Below are 21,931 nucleotides of genomic sequence, written 5' to 3'. Positions count from 1 at the left end.
TGAATAAATCAGGGAAACCAGGCTCTGTCTGCAAGGAAGTAATAAAATCCCTTTTTAAGCAGGAAACAAAAGAAAACAAAAAGTACAGGGTAGCTATAACATGCCAGTTAATTACCATCTATGGCTATGAAGTTACCATATTTTCATCTTTAACTATGTTTTGGATTCCTCATGGTTGAATTAAGGTCTTTTCAGCACACATTTCTCATTCCATTTTGGGTCAGGACAACCCAAACTTACGAGATTTATACTGAACTGTTCCTCCCTGTCTCTGTAACTGCATGCACCCTTCCCATTTCCTAGGAGTAACATCTGTGTAGATGCCTTTCCTTAAGTTTTATATTCCATTTTCTCCATTTCAGTTTATACCTTACTGCTCAGATATCAATGCCAACACTTTGTATACTCTCACATGTAACAAAATAGGCACATAATGAATCAAACTTCTTTTAAAGATACAACAAAACATTCTGCCATTGTACTGATTGAACTGGTTGATACTTCTCAGCAGACTACTATATAATTGAGCAAACTGCTAGAATTCTGAGTGCTGAAAGCCTCTTCTGCAGCAACTGCAAGGATCCCAGCAATAAAACATGCAAAAATCTTACCAGAGTAAGTTACTGCTGTTGTACTGTACGTTGCACTCTGAGTATAGGATGGAACAACAGTGGCTGCAGCTGCCACCGGCTGCACAGTTGAGGACACTGGATATATGGAAAACGTTGTTGTTGCTGGACTTGGGGTTGCAGGTTTTATAGCTGTCACTTGCCGTGTTTGCTGGGCTTGGGTGTACTGAGTTGCCCCTTGACTATATCCTGCTTTGGGAGCTAATGAAGACAGAAAATACAAGTGTACAAACATTGTCAAGTTTTAGTTGAGTGAAATGCAAACCATACTAAGGGAAAATTAACAATATGCTTGTGAACAAATGTGTAAAAAGTGGGGGTTTGTTTTGGGAGCTTTGTTTCATTTGTTTTGCATTTTAGTGTTGTGCACTGGATTGCTTTACTGTCATGGCTAGGCCCTGCATACCATGTGTCTCAATCAAGCCACAGCTCACAGTAATAAGCCTTAAATTTATTTGTTTTTAACTCTGCTATCATGTTTTTAACATGGTTTTAAACAAGTATTAAACAACCTTCTTATCCAACAGTTTTTCTAGAATACTCCAAACCAAAGCACACCTAAGCATTCGTCTTAATTCTATGTCAAAAAAAATAAGCAGGATTCACGCTTTGTAGCAATCATGATACGAGTAATTAGAGAATTATATACATGAAGTACCTAGAGAATGGAAAGAGTATTTCTAATGAAGTTATCATCTGAACACAACACTTATTATCTCAACCTATTTCAGCAAGATTTCTAACCAGTAAGAACTTTGCCTAGAAGTATATTTTGAATGTATTTAGTGGCAGTCCAAACCTCAGAGGCAGCTACTTAGAGCAATGTCACGAGTGTTGAAGTTCTAGGTACAGAAAGACTTTCCACATAGTGACAGAGATTACATGACAAAAACAAAACAAGAAGATAATATGAAATTGTCAACTAACCATTTTTAAGGCTTAAAGTAGTCAACAAGACTATGAGTAACAAGCAGCTTTAATCATGCCACCCACCTGTCTGGTAGTAGGACTCAGCCACTGAGGGCTGTGGCTGGGCAGCAGCAGCCACGGCTGCCGCAGTCGCGGTTGGCTGCTGATAATATTGTTTGCTGTCATAAGCCACAGCCGGGGCGGTAGATCGAACGTAAGAGTAGGAATCCTAAAAATTCAAAACAGAGAAACCACCTGTAGGTATATAGCTAGAGTAATTGAAGTCATCAGCAGAGTCAAATTAACAATGTATTGTCTTCTGGCCTACTCGAGTAAAAATTCCCCATCTACATGTACAGTAGACACAAATAAATGCATTAGAGAAATTAAATTTACTCTCGTAGATACTTCAGGCCTGAAACAGCCCTAATGGTCTTTTACAGACTCAATATAGGAATTAGCCTCATACTATTAATCCCTTTCTCTACCAAATTATTTTTGAAAAGCATCTTCTCTCAATAGCTTTTAATGACTGTATCAGATTCTATTTCTGTAAAATATTAAGAAAAAACCCACCACAGATCTCTACAAAACATGAATTTCTACAAGGCCAAATAAATTCTCAGGGACAGAAACATGAGCCTGTATTTTCTTTTAAAATCTCATCGTTAACAACATTTGTCTTAATATATTTTTTAGAGTATGAAAGCGGTACTTTTAAAGCCTTCTTTACTTTTTGGTGCATCAACGCGTTCATTAGGGAGCCATTACTAGTCTTTAAAGGCAAGGAAAGCAGCTTATTTGACACCTTTACAATTCAGTAGACCTCCAATAAACTTAGAAGGGGATGACTTGGAAGCCACTATATGCACATACATACATTTTTCCATTCTCACCATGTTTACAGTAAAGCACAATGAGTTGATCAACTAAGGGGGAGCAAGGCATGAACTACTAAAGCAGAAATATACTAATGCATTAAAATTCTTTTTAATTCCAAGAAATACAACAACAAAATCCTTTTCATCCAGCCTGTGTAAACAGGAATTATTTAGTTTAGGGGACTCTCTTTTTTTCCAAATGTATGTAATACCTGAGAATATATAACAAATTACACAAGCTGTACAGAACAATTAAGAAAATGCAGCAACAATATAGTCCCTTTAAACAAACCAAAATGGTAATTAGAATCTAGATAATGTCCTGATAAGTTCAGGATTAAAAAGCTGAAAAATTATTGCAAGAAACATAATATTTCAAGATGAAAGGAGACAGAGAGCAAAAAGCCCTTTTGCAAAAGCCTGTATCCACAGAAGGTTAGGCAGGGATCTCAGAAGAGGATATCCAGAAACTACCTACAGGGTAGTTTATCTCCTAGGGCAATCTTCCGCCCTCACAGGCTTGGTACTAGATTCCAGTGGCACCCGGGTATCTGATAAAGGAACTATTTCTACCTCTACTGAAAATTTTTATTGGAACAGTCTTTTCAGCTCCATGACCCAGTTTACTGAACACCAAACCAACATCCGGGCCAATGCAAGACAGTGCTTTTCTTTACAGCAGCAGTTTCACAAAATCACACTTTCTTTTCTGAACAGCCGTACTCCTCTCAAAGTACCCTTTAAAAATCACACAGCAGGAACCCACCTGGTAATTCTGCGTGGTGACAGGAGGTGGTGGTGGTGGAGCTTCTTGCTGCCGCTGTGTGTAGCCATAGTCTGTAGCTGTGTGTGCCGTGGGATACCCACCGTAGGCAGCAGCTGTGGCAGCAGCTGCCACGGCCACCGGAGCAGGCCGGGCCACCGCCACCGTGGCTGCGGCCGGGGCATAGGCTGCAGTGACCGTGTGTGCCGCCACTGGGGCCTGGTGGACAGTGTAGCTGGCAACTGTGGTTGGATGGGAATAGGCTACACCCGAAGCTGGCTGCTGGCTGTATTGGCAGAAGAAAATAAGTAATTAATCCAACCTACAAAGCTAATGCCTACACATTTCAAAATCCCAGATTTGACTAATACTTTGCCTGTTCTACGACAGATCTGGAGCAGACTTCTTTATTTAATGGCTTTTATTAACCATCTTCCATCCCCATTGAAAAGGCCATATCTTTCTTAAATTTCTGTGGATGGATACACAGAACAGAATCACAGAATGTTAAGGCATGGGAAGGGACATTAAAGACCATCTAGTCCCAACCTCCATGCCAACTCCTAGACCAGATTGCTCAAGGCCAATGCTGCCAGGATCAGGACACCCACAACCTCCCTGGGCAACCTGTTCCAGCTTTCTTGCCACTCTTAGAGTAAGGAATGTCTTTCCAACAACTAACCTCAATGTCCCCTATTTCAACTTGTTTTTTCAACCCATTACTCCATGCTCTATAGTTCCTGGCATTTCATGCAGAAGATTATCTACTTCATAAGGAGAGGCATTTGCGTTGAGTTTTATCTAAGCAGTGAAAGACAAGTCTTTCATTCAAAATAATGCAGTAGTCCCAAACTCTTATTTTTTCCAGACTGGCAAGTTTTAAATGCTTTAGTAGTTCTTCAATAAAGTGAAACACCTGTCAAATTAAGGAAAATGCTACTTTTCTGTGAGAGCTTATTACTAGCAAGTACTAGTGTACTAACGTTCTGTTTTACTAGCATGAAGGTTCTCATTATACCATATTCAAGCAATGATATTTTAAAGACTTCCATGAAAATCAGCTCAGAACTGTTGTATTTACTTAAGACACATATATCTGATAGGGGACTTCTCCAACAGATGGTTAGAATTATAGAAGCTGGCCCCACTTGCTTGAGCAAAAGTCCACTGATGAAGCATGAAGCATCAAAAGTGCAGACAATTATATCAAGCAAGAAAACCACTACCAGAGCTCTGGCAATCTTCCAGGCACATGCTGAGACTAATCTGCCTCTCTAAAATTTTCAGGTAGGACGCTAATATGTGGTAATTTACTAAAAAACCACAAATATTAACAGCAGAAATAAAAAATCATTGCTTCAAAGGTTTAACTACTTGAAAAGAAACTAGAATTATTGTGCTGCACCAATAGCTAACTCTGCATGATGTCGTCCTATTATGATATCTAACTGTGGATTATGATTAGAAGCTTAGAATAGTTATTTTGATTTTCAAGCAAATAAAATGAAACACATAAAATATCACTATCTGGAACAATGACATCAAGTGGGATTCAATAATAAATCTGATTTTTTTGTACATTTCCTATACTGGTGTTCAATAAGAGTTCTATCTATATACTTTCAATTTCACAAAAGACATACCCACAACTCCCTGGTGCTCAGTAATATTTTTTTAACTTATTTTTAGAAAACCTGATTTTAACATTTCAATTACAGCAAAACCCACTTACAAATTAAAAAAACACACATGCAACCCCCTCTCTCCCTGCTCCAAACCATTCTCACAGCAGAAACAGAGAAAATTTTATTACTGATGTACTTACATGCCTGGACACCACCTTCTTCCCATCATATGTCCCTCACTGCTTAAAAGACTAGTTGCATTCTATCCAATTTTACTTCAGTTATGAGTTGCACTTACAATAATGTTTTATGTTATTTTCAATTATTAGCCTAAGAGAAAAATGAAAACACCTAGGTACTTTGATTTACCTCCTATCACTGCTTGCAACAACTCCTCCTCCCTGATGTTCCCAGGAAAATTCCATTTACTTAACATGAGAAATTGGACCCCATCACAAAATTCAGGAAGACTGTTTTATGATGGTAAAAGTGAATGACAGTCCATAAAATTAGATCTCATAATCTACATAACTAACAGTACAGAAATGTAAAATATTCACAAAATCTGAGGTAATTATCATGGTCTATATATCTACTAAAATATCATTAAACTCAGTAAACAGACAGCAGACTGCTTAACTGACTGCAGCTGAACACATCAACAGTCTAATACTGCCAACAAGGTAAGTCTTGCTTCACACTTTTCCCACTCTTAGTTTTCCCTTCTTCCAAACACCAATGCTGGCTAAGCCATCTTATTCCATCCCTGGTGCTAATTCTGCTGCTTGTCAAGCCATTCAGTGCACAGATTTAACTTATTAATCTAGCAGAAAATGATGTGAGGGTTCCCTGTTGGGGTCATATTCTAGCATGGCAGAAATTTTAAGAAACACAGCAGCTTACAAAATAGATCTGCTGAGAGTCAGAACTCGTATTAATTATATATATACAGGGAAACGGAGCAAAAAAAAAAGGAGCAGAAGACTTGTGCTGAAGCACTAGCTTGGCTTTTCCACATTTCATTAAACTGTTTGTTACTGTTACAAAATAAGATACAGTGATCACAACACACTACAAAGTAACAGTACCAGTCAGTTTAGCAAAGAAAAAGCTTTTGTACTGAGAATATGTACGATTAAAGATACCGGATAGCTGTCAGTATTTAAAATTGCGAAAAGATTATGAACATTACCAGCAGAACTATTAACAAGATTATGGTACCGAAAACCTCATTTCTTGTGCAACTGAGAAGCAAATTTCTTTATCATGGCATAGAATTAACAGCCCAAATAATTATATTTCTAAGGCTAACACAGGTTCTATAGCCATGTTTATTTTAGCAGACCTGTTCCCCTTGCTTCTGCAACATCACGCAGAGCTCGTGATTGAGTTTGCAAGACTGCAAGAAAAGCATTCTAGAAGTGACTGCTTCTTCCTTTCTAAAAGTTGTGTTACATTATGTAATAGAAATTAACTGTGACATCTCCTCTAAATTTGTGGCATTCTTCTCTCCATGGTCATACTGAAAACCTTTAACACTAAGATAAGCAGACATTTTAATGTAATTAATTTACATAAAAATATCCTTGTGCCAACTCCTTCAATTAATTTACAAGAGTTCTTATCCTGGTTTGCTGATTAGTGCCTCATTACATTTGCTGAGATGAACTTAGCTCCTCCTAGATCAGTTTGCCAAACTCTCTATACCACTCTTCCTTCATCTGGGCACCTATCTTAATATTATCTGTTTTTCTTTGACTACAGATGGCAAGAACCTCATGCGTCATTTCATACGAATTTTCAGCTGTGCCACCCACTCTGCTCCAGACAACTGTTTTCTTTCCCAGCCGTTTAGCTTCCTCAGAGTAGATTCTTTTAAAAGTTACCTGTGTACTGACTCCATTTTCCTCACATCAAATAGCATAACATGCCACACTAATATAAATGCTAAAGTCACAACCAATCCCTAGTGAACTCTACTGCAATTACTGCTATTTGATGAGTTCTTCTACTAATCACATCTACCAGCTCCTCTCTACAATTACTTTACTAATTTCTACCTTAAGCAGTAATTTTTCATACTGCACCACATCAAGTATTTCATCTTAGTCTTGATAAAGAAGTCTCCAAAAGATCTAGGCATATCATCAAGTTCTTGAAGCATCAATGAAATACTGTATGCCAGCTGAGCTATGGTAACAAACCACATGAATGTTCTTCAGCACATCCCTCAACACCGTGGGGAAAAGATGAATTTATACAAATTACTCTGTATGTTCTATGAGTTAAGAATACACCAATAGGTACTGCAGGACTGCAGAGAAAGAAGCTAACTCATTGACACAGCCTCTTTTCTTTGTAGATCAACTCTTCTCTTCCCCAAACTAAATTCTAATATCCCTTCTCAGCATTTTTGCTAATAAGCAAATATTCCAAATCTTCCAAATACACTCAATTCAGTTTGCTTTATTAACTAGGAGGAATTTAAAACTCATAGGCTTATTTTGGTTTAAACAAGGATTTGGAAGTCACCTGTCCTTATCCAATGCTCAAAACTCAGCTTATCTTAAAGCTACGTTTCTCAGGGCCTTGTCCAGTCAGGTTCTGACCACCTCCAAGAATGGAGATTGTAAGATTGCTCCAGACAAGCTGCTCCAGTGTGTCATGGTTTAACTCCAGCTGGCAACTCAGCCCCACATAGCCACTTGCTCATTCCCCCACAGTGGAAGTGGGGAGAGAACTGGAAGAGTAAAAGTGAGAAAGTCTGTGGGTTGAGATAGACAGTTTAATATGGAAGGCAAAGGCCAAACATACAAGTAAAACAAAACAAGGATTCGGATAGGATGGATTAATGGGCCAAAGCTGATCATATGAGGCACAAGAAGGTCAAGTGCCAGGTCCTGTCCTTGCGTCACAACAACCCCAGGCTATATTACAGATTTGGGGAAGAATGGCTGAAAACCTGCCCAGCGGAAAAGGACCTGGGGGTGCTGGTCCACAGCAGCTGAACATGAGCCAGCGTATGGGCAGATGGCCAAGAAGACCAATGGAATTATTATGTATCAGCAATACTGTGGCCAGCAGGACTAGGGCAGTGATCTTCCCCCTGTACTCGGGCATTGGTGAGGCCACACCTTGAATCTTTTGTCCAGTTCTAGATCCCTCACAAAACACTGAGGTGCAACAATATGCCCAGAAAAGTGGAAGGTGCTTAACCTTCTTAGGAAAGCCAGGCTCCATCACAGAAAAACAGTTACTTGGGAAGACAAACACCATCACTTCGAACACCACCTCTTTCCTCTTTTTCCCCCTAGTTTTATGATTGAGCATGATGCTATATAGTAAGGAATGTCCCTTTGGTCAGTTGGGTCAGCTGTCCTGGCTGTGTCCCTTTACAACTTCTTGTGCACCCTGAGGCCCCTCACAGGTGGTTGGAGTGAGAAGCAGAAAAGGCCTTGGCTGTTTGAGCACTGCTCAGCAGTAATGAATACATCCCTGTATTACCAACATGGTTTTCAGCGCAAATTCAAAACACAACCTAGTATCAGCTACTATGAAGAAAATTAACTCCACCCCAGCCAAAACCAGCACACGACATTTGAGCATCCTATCAAGAATTTTTTCCTTAGTTTATAAAAGGTCCAGTTTCAAAAGCAAATGAGCTCTAGACCAACACCTACAAAGGCAGATACAGTTTCTGACCATTCAATCCAATGTAACTTCATACAACAATTCTTGAAGTGTTTACATTCACTTTCAGAATAAATCATTCTTTAATTTAGGAAGTTACAGGTAGCTTCAAATTGCACTCTGCTGTACTAGTGTTATACCACATCTTCCATAGGAAATTTGAATTCAAAAATAATGTATTTTATTGATATCAGACCTATTCAGAAGTTTTACATGACAGTGTATACTTGTCCTCATCTTTCACATTCTAGCTGAATAACTCCAAGAAAATGAGATGTTAACTCTTTATTAGCAGTACTGTATTACTCTGCACAAGTATTTTTTGTAAAACACCTTTGACTCAAATCTTTGAATAACATCTACTATAATTTCTACTGAGACTAATGATGGGAAATACCAATCTTTCTGTTGCATTTGTGTCAGCACAAGTGCCACATATTCTAAAATACCACTATGATATTAAACCTGAAAGATAAGATTGACTGCAGTGAGCTGTGGCCATGTATCTCTCCACAGCAATCTCTAATTCCATGATAATCTGATTTTCTAGGGGTGGGGCTGAGGGGCCACCCTGTCACTCAGTCTTGCAGAATTCATCCCCAAGTAAAGGCCAAAGCAAAAACTGGCCTTATCCACATTGTTGTCATGCCTAAAATGCCCTTCATCAAATACAAGTACCTTTTCTCAAAGCAGGGACATTTTGCCCTGATATTTTTTAAGTTGGATACACGAGTAATACAGCAGAAGTTTGCATGGTATCACCATTGGATTCTGTTATGTACACCCAGAACTGTCCTTCTGAAATAAAATAGCAATTTTAAAATGTTTTTCATGTACTTGTACAAGACTTGTACAAAGTCTCCATTATAAACACTGAGGTAACAAATAGTTAAGAAGATTTCCCTGCCCAATTCTACACCACAAAACCAAATAAGCCACAGCATTGCTTTGCAAAAAACAGTGTAATTCTAGGTAGATACTTAGCCTGGAAAATTCTACCCTGAGCATTTGGCCAAGCTGTATTAAAAAATCAGCAACAAAAAGTCCACACCCTGAGAACAAGCTCTCAAAACAGAAGGTGTTAGCAATCACTGTTATTTAATCACAATTAAATTTCTTATTAAAATAACTAGATAAATTTCATAATTCTTTTGGTAACTTCTATTTCTCTCATCAAAAAACAGAACATTCAAGCAACAATTAATAACCTTTTCTGAACTGCCTAAAGACCTCCAGCAAGAACACTATAGCAGTGTTTTTGATATAAAAGAAGAAACATGGACTTTCAAAGAAAAAAAAAAAAGCTGGCAGCACGCTTAAACAGACAGAAGTTATGGAGAGCAGAAATTGCTGGTCAACAGCAATTAATGAAGTACAGGTGTCCACTTGTCAAAACATTGTTCTTCAGCTCCACAACCACGTGTTTGCCTAACTTAAAGAGCCATATAAGGTAGGTTTTCAAATAAGCAGCATTATTCCCCAAAAAAGCTTAGATAAGAACTTGTTAGATGGAATACAGGAGAACCTTTGTTAGTTACTTCCCAATAGCAACACTGAAAGAAGATCTGGATTACCAAAGAATGTCACAGTATTAAGAGCAATTCTGCAGCAAATAATGAATTCTCCTCTGCAATGCATTAATGTCATGTCTTTTTTCATTTCCAGCTACTGCCCTTTTCTTGAAAAAAGTGTGGAGGATTTTTCATTTAAACCTAAATGGGAAGTAGAAAACTTTACTTTTTTTATGTTAGTAATATAAAGAAAACACAACCTTTTTATTTAATGCTATCTATTTTGCCAGATAAATGAAGATTGTAAGACACTTTATTTTCCACATTAAGGTATTTGTTGAGTAAGTCATGCATTAAGAAACGTGATAATCCATCTGTGGCAGTTACTGTCAGGAATAATACATTTTCACAAAAAGGCAGCCTTCCAAGTAAGATATGAAGCATATAAAGGGTATGTACACAGGAAGCACATAAAATGTTCCCTGTAAGCCCTGCTTTTCATCACACTTGAATCATTTATTTGAATAAAAAAGTAGAAGTTAATTGTTACTCGTGTGCACATAACCTGCTCATCTTCAGTATGCTGCTCTAGTAAGAAGCAACACATGCACACAAATGCTGCTCCTATTCCAGCTCTGTTTAGGTTACTGAACACTGAAAACTCTCCTCCAAAAGGCAAAGAACATCTCTGATTTTTCAGTTTCGGTATTCTGATGAGTGCTGTTTTGATAGACAGTTAGGATCTGGCCTAAAATCAAGTATGTCTCTATCCAAAAGACAGTATTCCTCAGAAATTACAACTTCTAAAACATATTTCTTGCAGGGTTTTTTTTTCATTTATAGAAGTGATTTCCATGCACATCATTTAAGCTAAGCTCTAAAATAGTTTTTAAAATATGAGTGTCTTGAATGAAACCTTCCACTAATTAGGATGTTGTTTTTTTTTTGATTTGTACCTTTTAAGAACATTGGAACATTTTAGCATTAAGGAAACCATATTTGGTGAAATCTAAGTGCCAGGTTTCTCAAAGTTTCACAGATTATTCTATTAATAGCAGAATAGGAAAAAACACAGTTCTGCAGTTCTTTCAGGAACATGATGATTGAAACAAGTATGTTCTAGTTACTGTTAGAAGCAGCGCAATCTGCTACTGCTGCAGATCCTAACCTAGGAAGAGGCACTCCTGAATAATTGGTCAGATGAAGTTTCAGATGTGCTAATGGAACATGGACAGAGCAAAGCAAAACCAAAATTAGAATTAAAAGAAAAAAAGAAAGTGAGTTTATTCTCCTATACACACTTGATAATAAACAGCATAAAATGGTGAAATGAAATATTACACTACAGAATGTTGCACTTTAGGAGTGACTTTGCCTTTGTATTTCTGGAGTCTGTCACTCACTACAGGCATAACATTTTCAATATTTGAATATCTTCTAAGAAATTTAAGGAAAAATATTTTTTTCCTATTCTTACAATTTTGTGAACAGAACACTACTTGTAATACAATTCACTAGGAATCCAGAGAGGCCTGAAGGCATTCAAATGTTCTATACCCTCCTGAATTCTGCTAAATTTCAGCAGTAATACATTCTATGGTTTAACTACATAAAGCCTAAAAAAGACAGGGTTTTGTAGCCATTTTGAGTTTTCCCTTCCCCTTCTATTTGTTCTAAAAATTTCTTTGCATCATGCCATTACAAATTACTGATTGCCACTAGATAGCTAAACCATATACTTATCAATAACTCACCTCAAAGATGAACAGCCTCATGTTTTCAAAATACCCTTTCTTTCATTATCTCTGCATTTAGTCTCACAATCTAACTAAAATCCAATCAAATTCTGCCATGTTTTGCTCCCTGTATATACTGTGGGTGTCTGTAACAGTGATGTAATATATGATCTGTATCAATCTCTCTTTGCTCAGCCACACACAACAGACAAACCATTGCCTATACTACTTTCTTCAAAAAGCTCATTTTTTTCCAGTCTATTCAATAGCTTTGAATGGTAATATGCAAAAGAAAAAACTGAGCTTGAGAGGCTACATCTGCTAAAAAAAAAGGAGCAACTACTAACATTATCCCTGTCAAAACTACAAAATGGCAGAGATTGGAAGGTAAGCCTGAGGTCATCAGGGGTCCAATTCCACTTAGGCAGTGTCACCTAGGACACTAGGTGACACCCAGGACTGTATCCAGACACCTTCTAAGCATCTTGAGGATGGAGACTCCACAACTTACCCAGACCATGTGTGCCAGGACTCAGTCATTTTCGTATTTAAAAGGTGTTTCTTCACATTCAGAGGGAAGCTCCTGTGCTTCGGTTTGCGCCCATTGCCTCTGGTCCTGGGCACCACTGAGAAAAAGCCTGACTCTGTCCTCTTTGCATCGTTACTTCAGGTATTTATACTCACTAAGAAGATCCCCCCCCCCCTCCTCTCCTCCAGGCTGAATAGTCACAGCTCTCCCATCTTTTTCTCATTAGAGAAATGCTGCAGACTCCTCAGCAGCTTTAGTGGGCCTCTTGGGCTCTCTCCAGTATGTCCATATCTCTCCTGTACTGAAGCCCAAAACAGACACAGGATTCCAGATGTGACCTCACTGGTGCTGTACAAGAGGGAAATGACGACCTCCCTTACCCACCTGGTAATACTTTGCCTAACGCATCCCAGGATGCCATTCTCCTTCTTTGCTGCAAGGACCCATTGCTGGCTCACATTCAAATCTGGTGTCCACCAGGACCTCTTCCTTTCCAGCTGGGTGGCCCATGGCATATACTAGTGCATGGGGCTGTTCTTTCATACTGAACTTTGCACTTTCCCTTGTTGAACTTCCCAAGATTCTTGGCAGCCGTTTTCTCCAGACCTTTGAAGTCCCTCTGGATGTCACTGTAACCCTCTGGCACGTAAGTCACTCCTCATCCTTTTCTGTCATGAGCAAGCTTGCTAAGAGTACACTTTGCCCTAACATCTGGATCATTAATGAAGACGCTAAACAGAAAAAACACTAGAACTGGCAAATTCTCCATAAAAGGAAGGAAACTTCACTGGTATGGAAAATTGTACTAAATTGTTAAAACATTCTGTATTTCCTGCCTTAAGCTACTACTTTGCTTTTCTAGCACCAATAATGTAACTATCCTCTAAGCTGCCATTGTTGTATTTTAGTAGCAGACAAAATTTCACACATAATTTAACAATCCACAGCTAAGCCTATAACCATCAACCCATTCTGAGGATACAGCTACAAAGGACACAGCTATACCATTGACAGAAAATATCCTCAAGTGCTCAGTCCCTGAAGATAAGCACCTGCTGCAAATTTCAACTAGTTGGCAGGCTTCCCTCCTTAAAATGACAAAGGCTTATTTGACTAGAGGCACCTTCCCCCCTCATTTACCACCTTTCTCTGTCTCCCTGTTATAGCCTATTCCAACCCTAGCATATAACTCAAGTTAACATACTCAGAGCCCCTTATTGCCTTTCTAATGTTGGTGTATCTCCTTTGAGAGTGGGACCTCACTGACTTGAAAAGAAGTCCATCAAAATCCTTTCAAGAACAACAGTACTGGAGGCTTATTGTGTACATTGAGCTAGAACAGTATGTTTACCACTTAAACACTTAACATTCTTATTTAACACTAACTTAACACAGCACTTAACACTAACATTCATCGACCAAAAGAAAATCAGCTCCACACAGCTCTGCCATATTCAGTGAAATCTCTTCTGCTAAGAATCATGTATGCGTCAAGACAGCATGCTCAAGAGAACATAGGCTCAAAGTACACAGAGCAAGCATTCTGAGTTTTTAGCTTCAACCTGTGGTAAAACTATGACTACTTTCACTGCTCAAGTCTAGCAGAACATACTGTCAGCAGAAGAAGTCCTACCCACTGCTGTCCTTAACATCCTGTTTTCATCAACACAAGACTGAATTACTTTCAGTGAATACCTTAAGCTTGGTCTGGTATGCCTATGTGAATTACAGCCCTAACATCTTTGAAAGACTCAATACTTTTCAAACCAGTATCCAGATGAAGAACAGTTAACTGGGACAGATATTGAAGACAAAAGTAATTAGAAATACCAGCAAATGTGAAAAGAACATCCCCAATCAATTCTCAACAGCCAACTCATCCATGCACACTCATTTTTGCATCCATGCAATTCACTTTCTTTTGTTGTTCTGCACCACTTGAATATGCTGCAACATGGTGCTCTGTATTTGAATTCCAAACCAGCTGTAACTGCAGCAGTTCACTTCCATACTGCTGCCTAGAAGATTGCATCTTAACCTGGACTCACAGGCATTGTGGTCTGCTCTGAACTTGCACTGCTACAATTGCCTTTATCTGTGACAGCTCGCCACACTCAGTAATATTCAAGCTGTTTGAAGGCAATTCAAAGCTAACAAATCATTCCTAACTACCCAAGCATCTCCCATCATTAGATGTCCTGTCTCATTAGAGCAAGAAACAGTATGAATACCACCAAGATGAAACTCACAACACCTAAAAGATTCTTCATATTTTTAACAGAAACCAAAACCATAATACAAGGTTAACTAAATGAAACTATCATATTTGCACACTTCTCTGTCCAAACATTACTCAATGCCCCTATCTCTCCACTAGCATTTTAACCAGCCAATCTAAGATTAAAAGCATAACTATACCTCTCTCCAGCACAGAACCAAGAATGCTATTACTATTTTACGTGGGAAAGACAAGCCATTATTAGGGTGCTAATTTCAAACTGAATAGTCACACAATGGCTCAGGTGAGGTACAGAGTATGCACACACACATACACAAAGAAGACTAGTATCACCAAATGCCACATTTATTTCAGGCTCCTAAAAAGAGTGACTGGATTAGCACAGTCACTTAAATAAGTAACAAATGAGGTTTGCATTGCACGCAGGTTTATAACCTTAGGCCCTAATGCCACCACTAGCAGAAAGCAGAAGCTGTAAAGGTCCTGTAATGTTCAGAGAAATTTCCTGCATTACTCTTCGCATAATCTAATGCTTCTCAGTAAATCACGATATTATTACTGGGTAGTGCGCACAAAGAATTGTAAATGAGTAGGGTAGCAGGAAATTTTATGCAGCAACAACACTGAAAGGAACAAGAATGCTTCTAATACATTATTTACAGGTTTAAAGGGCACTTAGCTCTTTTGCTGTCTTTGATTAAATATGAAACAAGATTTCATATTTCACATTTTATGAAAATTAGTATTTATGCAGTAATGAAGACAGTAATCTATTCCTCTTCTTATTTATTCAATTGAAGGAACTTTACTGGTTATACTGTTACAACAGTAAATATAAAGTTTTGCATGCCCATCCTGATTTTGGCTGGGGAAGAGTAATTTTCTTCTTAGTAGCTGGTTCAGTGCTGTATTTTGGATTTAGTATGTGAATTATGCTGGTAATACAGTGATGGTCTAGCTGTTCCTCAGTAGGGCTCACTCTTGTCAAGAACTTTTCCATTTCTTGTGTTCTGCCAGTGAGCACATGCACAAGCCAGGAGGGAGCATGGCCAGGAAAGCTGACCCAAACTGGCCAAAGGGATATTCCATGCCATAGAATATCATGCATGCATGTATAAACTAGGGTGAGTTGGCCAGGAACTGCTAATTGTTTCTGGAGAATAGGCTTGACATTTAGTCAGCAGGGGATAAGCAATTGTGTTGTGCATTGCTTTACTCTCTTGGGTTTTATTCCCCCTATTCCCTTCACTACTACTATTTCTTTTATTAGTATTAGTGCTATAATTCATATTATTATACTTTATTTTCTTTCAACTATGAACTGTTCCTATTATCTCAATCCAGGAGTTTTACTTTTCTGATTCTCCTCCCCACTGTGAGAAAGAGGCTGTGTAGTACTTAGTTGCCCACTGTGGCTAAACAGCAACAACCCAGTATGCCTGAATTTTCCAAATCCAAGGTCTACCACCTGAGCAGCTATCAATCAGACCTTTATAACCACTTCAAATATCAGTATTTAATGTTAATACTTGGACAAATTTTAATTTTTTCTTTATGTGAAGGATGACAGTATTTAAATGATCCACCATGACCATGGATAAGCTGGAATTCCAGGAAGGCACAGTGACTTCTATGCTCCACTGTCTTTTCAGTTCTTGATTTAAATTTTGCACCTGGGGGAAGGCAAACCTGGATGTGTGGAAAGACTGGCAAACAGAGGGCTGGAGACTAGTGCCATGGAAAGGAACCTGGGGCTGTGGGTCCATGGCAAGTTGAACATGAGCCAGCAGTGCCCTGGCAGCCAGGAGGGCCAACCCTGTCCTGGGGGTATCAGGGACAGCATCACCAGCCAGGCAAGGGAGGGGATTGTCCTGCTCTGCTCTTCACTGGGCCAGCCTCACCTCGAGTGCTGGGGGCAGTTTTGGGTGCCACAATATAAAAAAGATATTAACCTGTAAGACAGTGTCCAAAGGAGGGTCAAAGGATGGTGAAGAGTCTGGAGAGGAAAAGTGAGAAGTGTGAGAAGTGGCTGAGGTCACTTGGTCTGTTCAGCTGGAAGGAGACTAAGGGAAACCTCATTGTGGCCTTCAACACCCTCACAAGGGGAAGCAAAGGAGCAGACACTGATCTCTTTTCTGTGGTGTTCAGTGGCAGGACTCAAGGGACTGGCCTAAAGTTGTGTCAGGGGAGGTTTAGGTTGGCTATCAGCAAAAGGCTTTTCATCCAGAGAGTGGCTGGGTACTGGTACAGGCTCCCCAGGGAAGTGGTCACACTACCAAGCCTGACAGAGTTCCAGAAATGTTTAGACAATGTTTTCAGGCCACGGTGTGATTCTTGGGGATGTCCTGTGTAGGGCCAGGAGCTGGACTTTGATGCTCCCTACAGGTCCTTTCTAATTCAGGATATTCTATGATCATATGATTCACTACTATAATACAAATTAGAATACTGTAATTTTGAGGAACTGCAGTTCTGAAAGAGTTTATACCAGACTACAAGACTAGAATTAAATACAGAAGCTTTCTTTAAAAGCAGCTTTCAGCAACCACTTAGTACAGCAGATTTTCTCCTTGAGTTTTCTGAGTGACTTCTGAGATTCACAACTGTTACTCAAATTCTGAGGGACTAGCTTTTAAACTGAATGTTCCCATGTCTCCATGGGCCCTGATGGGATTCACCCCAGAATACTGAATGGCCCAGCAGTTGTTAGAGCAAGACCTTTCTCAACCATCTACCAAAGGCCTTGGGAGTCTGGGCAGGTCACTGCTGACTGGAAGCTTGCCAGTTTAATACTCATTTACAAAAACATGAGGCAAGAAACAGGGAACTGGAGACTTATTAGTGTAACCTCAGCTCCTGGAAAAACTATGGAGATACCAAGTGCTATTGGAAGGTGAAAGAACTGTTAAAGAACAATGCAATCATCGGTCACACCTACCCCTGTATCATAAGGTCACCTCGCCTCCTGAAAGAAGGGAAGGCAGTGGATGCAGTTCCAGTTTGACTAAAGCTGCTAACACTGTCCCTCACAGCATCCTTTTCCAACAAGTTGTTCAGCTGTGGGATGAGCCCATTCACAGTGCTCTGTCCAGATGGCAGCACCCAAAGGGCGGTATTGAATGGGGCTACATCTGTCTGGCAACCAAGAGTTGGGTGCATCATTAGCAACTTGGCTGATGATTCAAACTGGCAGGTGCTGTGGATCCTCTTAAGGGACAAGAGGCCTTGGAGAGGGATCTAGATTGGAGCACTGGCCACTTTCCTAATGGAGTGAAATTTACCAAATTCAAATGTGGGATTCTGCACCTGGGATGGGGTAATGGTAGGCACAGGTACAAAGTGGGAGAGGAGTGGCTGGACAGCTGCAGAGGGAGGTGGGACTGGCTGGTGCTGGGCTCAGTGTGGCTCAGCAGTGCCCAGGCTGCACCGAGGACAAACCCCATCCCAAAGCAGCTTCAACCTGGGCCCTGCAGGTGGACGAGAAGGGGAAGGTCTTTGAAAGTGTCCTGAGGAGGAAAACAAAGCTGGTGGGAGGGCTGGAAGGAACTTCCTGTGAGCAGCAGCTGAGGAATTTGGGCTTGTCCAGTTGGGAGAAAGGGAGGCTGGCTGAAGGGTGACCCCAGCGCTCTCTGCAGCTTCCTGAAGAGGGGAAGGGCACCGCCAGCTGCTGAGCTCTCCTCCCTGTAATCCAGGGACAGGACATGAGGGAGTGGCTCACGGCTGCACCAGGAGAGTTTTTGACTGGCCCTCAAGAGGCATTTCTATAAAGAGACGGTGGTCAAGCACTGGAACAGCTTCCTAGAAAAGCCCCAATCTGTCACTGCTCCAAGGCACAAGTGCCCTTAGCAACGTGCTGGAACTTGGCCAGCCCTGAAGTGGGCAGACAGGTGACTGGACAATAACTGTAGGTCCCTTCCAACTGGAAGAGTCTGTTCTATTCATTGAAATTGAACAGAATCTACTTAGACTCTCTTCTTTCTGATGCAAAGTTTAGGTTTACTTTCTCTTCAAGTTTCCAGATGGAAACTTAATATATTTTGAGATATTCATACTGGAAGTTGTTATAAGAAAGGTGTGTATACTAAAAAGAATTGCATAATTTTTTTAACTACGTGCTGAAATCAATAAAATTTTGATTATTATCATTAGGGAGCACTGAGATCATCTAAAATTGCAGACTAATATTCTTCCAACATATCAGAATTCTTCATAGCCATTTTAGCAAGAGAGAACCTTTAAAAATGTGATCAATATTGTGTTTATTATGAAAATTTCCATTTGTTGCTATAAAAATAACCATGTCAGAACTTCCAAATGGTGTATGTATAAAGAACTAAAGACTTCAACTGCAAGTGATTTGTTCTTCTAAACCTAAGTCCTTGTTACTTCTAGCAACTTTCAAAATATCCACAGGTGAGTTCAGCATCCAGAAACACGTTTTATTTTTCAAAATTTATGAGGCTCACCTATGTATTAAGTAGGTAGGAAAACATTTTTTTGTTTATCTATTGCCCTGGTTTCCAAGAACATGATTTTTTTATGCTATGAACTGTCACTTCAAATACTAGAAACAAATTTAAAGACTTGTTGTAATATCAAATCTTACCATCTCCTCCTGCCACCACCATCTCTTTCTCAAATACACTGGAGTGGAATACATGATTTGTAGCATTCTGTAAACACACTAGTAAAGACCAACCAAGCTGGCTTTGTGAAACTAAGCTCCCTTCAGACGTTTTAAGTGACTCCTGTGTTTTCAGCTCAAAATATTAAATTCCTTCTTATGAAAGGACTGCCTAAACACCAATCGCTGTTTGTCTTCACTTCCAGATGTGGTAAACACACAAACCATTTATAGAATGTAGACTCTTTAACTGATAGCAAATTAAACAGTATCTTAAGCTTATGATAGCAAAGGAAAAATGTTCTTTTGATCTGTTTTCCATTTTCTGAAAAACACACTTAGGATCAGCTATTAAACTTGAATGTTATTCCAATTATATAACTTCAAAGGAAATGCTCAGGATCTTTGGTCTAAAGATCATCTCAGCTCTGCAATAAAAGATGATTTTAAAAATTCACTGCACTTCAAAACTGCAGACATACAGATCTTGGTTTATTATTCACTTAACCTTTATACTTAAAAGGAAGTTCTATATATATGTCCTATATATTCACTATAACTGTCACACAAAATGTAAACACATACACACACTGCGAACATCCAAAGGAACTAGAAGATTAGCTAAATTTAATCCTCTATTAAATACCAGAGTAAATTAAGTTTAATGTACTTCACACCCATTTTCAGGAGAAAAATCAACAGAAAAAATAGACTTGGAGTTATTCCAACACCTCCACAAAAGTGTACATTCCTAAAACTACATTACATATGCAATTTTTATTAGCTAGTAGCACACATCTGCATTCATTGCTATTGTTAATCATGTCTGATATATTTGCTTTATTCTTCTGAGCTTTTTCTTATTCACTACAACTTAAGCATTGAGGAAAGCCTTTATTATAGATTTACGGAATGAGCAACATAAAATTCAAATATGGACTTTAAGGTGTCACTCCAGTATAAGCCAAAATTGCAAAGATGTTTCTGACTGTATTTTAGCAAGTTAAGTAACATGATGTCAGAAAATGAGATATAATAGATGCTACTAATTACTTTTTAACACTCTGGCCACAATTTAGATGAACAAAACCTACAAAGATACAAAGACTTGTGGCAATGCATTTATAAGAGATCTGTATTGATAGATCAATCCAGACACATAAGACACAGGTATGTATATTAACAGAGTCACGGGTCCTCAAGTTCCACTGGAGCTCCTGGTCTTAGAAATCAGAGTAGGACATTTTTTTAAAAAGGTACCTGTCCCTGAAAGTACCTTCTCTACTTTCTTATACACATTAATCATAACATTACTTCAAGGGGATTAAGTCCCCCGCTATTTTCCGGTGCTCCATCTCTCCCTGATCCATCCAGCCTCCCTTAGATTAGTTTCCAAGCCACGTTAGAAAGTGTTCCTTGTGTTCCCACACTGACAGCAAAGCGTTGGGGAGCAAGGCCTGTGTTCCCCGAAGCTGAGGCAGGAGACGGGCCTGGGGGCGGCACACGGTGACTCGCCGGCGCTGCTGACTGACTGCAAGTGGCCATTTTAATCTAAGGGCCTGGGGACCCGATGCTGTTGCTGATCATCCTTCTCCTCCTTCTCCGCGGTGCCCAGCCCCACCTTCCACCCCCAAGCATACACGGAGATGAGAACACACACCCGCGGGCACGGCGGGAGGGTCCGGGCACAGCCCACGGCTCGGGACAAGGGGCGGGAGTTGCCCGGGGTCCCCGCCGGGGAGAAGGGCCCTGGGGGGGTCCCGGGGGGTCGCGGCGGTGCTCACCTGTACTGGGCAGCAGCCCCGCTGTGGGTGAATCCAAAGTAGTTGCCGGTGGCCATTTTGGCATCTTCCCCCAGCCGGCTGGGCACTGCGGCGGCGGCGACAGAGGGGAGGCGGCGGCCGGGGCCATGACAGGAGGCCCGGCGAGAGGAGGCGGTGGGGAAAGAACGGGACACACAGAGGGACAAGGGAGAGAGAGAGCGCGGGAGCGCCGGGTCAGACTGGGCGCCTCAGGACCGACCCCCGCCCGCCGCCCTCTCCCCAAGCACGGACACGCCGAGCACCGCTACTCACCATAGGTGAACGAAACTACCGGGCATATGGGAATCATGAGTCCGGCCTGGCAGCGACGGCGGCGGGTGAACTCTCAACTCTCCCCCCCTCCCTCCTCCTCCTCCTCCTCCTCCCGCTCTCTCCCTTCCCCCACCCACCCACCGACGGCGACAACGGCGGAGTGCGGCCGGGCCGGCTCCGCCTGCGCAGGCGCGGGATGTGCGTGAGGGCCGCTGGGAGATGTAGTCCGGTCGCGGCCGGGCTCTCGCGCAAGGAACAGGGAGCCGCCTCCGACCCGGGGACCGTGTGCGCAGGCGCGGGATGTGCGTGGGAGCCGCTGGGAGCTGTAGTCCTGCTGGCCGGCCACGGGGAGCCGCGCTCGGGGCGCCTATGGAATATATGCACAGACGCAGACATGCATATGTATGTATTATGTGTAGAATCCCGCCATAGTTCCTGTGTGCTTGCTGCACGTGCAACGCTGGTGCAGCCTCACCCACACAGGGCCCATTAGTGTGACTCTTCCAGAAGCCAGCAGTCCATCAGATCACTCCTGAAGCGTGCTGGGCAGCGCTGTGCGTCCAGTGCAGTGACCTCCCGATCAAAGGCACTGAATGAGCATGTGTTTCCCATAGCTCTGCCCCTCCTTCCGGCAAATCCTTCCCTCTGAGCATCAGATGTCCCCCAAAACTGTGAACAAATCAAAACTTGAATGCCTAAATACTTTTATCTCATTTATAT

The 21,931-nt window shown here is 40.8% G+C and overlaps 1 protein-coding gene and 1 non-coding gene across 3 annotated transcripts in view; both read right to left on the bottom strand.

Annotated features, from left to right (window-relative positions):
• Positions 1-21,299, bottom strand: part of ZFR (zinc finger RNA binding protein) — a 46,785-nt gene extending 25,486 nt beyond the window's left edge. For both annotated transcript variants that reach the window (XM_058825802.1, XM_058825803.1), the window contains exons 1-5: positions 21,212-21,299; positions 20,921-21,005; positions 3,186-3,468; positions 1,623-1,767; positions 612-830 (exon numbers count right to left, since the gene is read on the bottom strand). In XM_058825802.1, coding sequence (XP_058681785.1) covers positions 612-830; positions 1,623-1,767; positions 3,186-3,468; positions 20,921-21,005; positions 21,212-21,248 — 769 coding nt within the window. In that variant the 5' untranslated portion in view covers positions 21,249-21,299. The remainder of the gene's footprint in view (positions 1-611; positions 831-1,622; positions 1,768-3,185; positions 3,469-20,920; positions 21,006-21,211) is intronic.
• LOC131573929 (small nucleolar RNA SNORA66) lies at positions 6,067-6,204 on the bottom strand. Its single transcript, XR_009276305.1, has one exon. It is a non-coding gene; the product is annotated as a small nucleolar RNA SNORA66 (small nucleolar RNA).
• Positions 21,300-21,931: the final 632 nt, after the last annotated feature.

Source organism: Poecile atricapillus, chromosome Z, assembly GCF_030490865.1.
Source record: "Poecile atricapillus isolate bPoeAtr1 chromosome Z, bPoeAtr1.hap1, whole genome shotgun sequence".
NCBI classification, from domain to species: Eukaryota; Metazoa; Chordata; class Aves; order Passeriformes; family Paridae; genus Poecile; species Poecile atricapillus.
The sequence above is the reverse complement of the archived record's forward strand: the minus strand, read 5'-3'. Positions and strand labels throughout refer to the sequence as shown.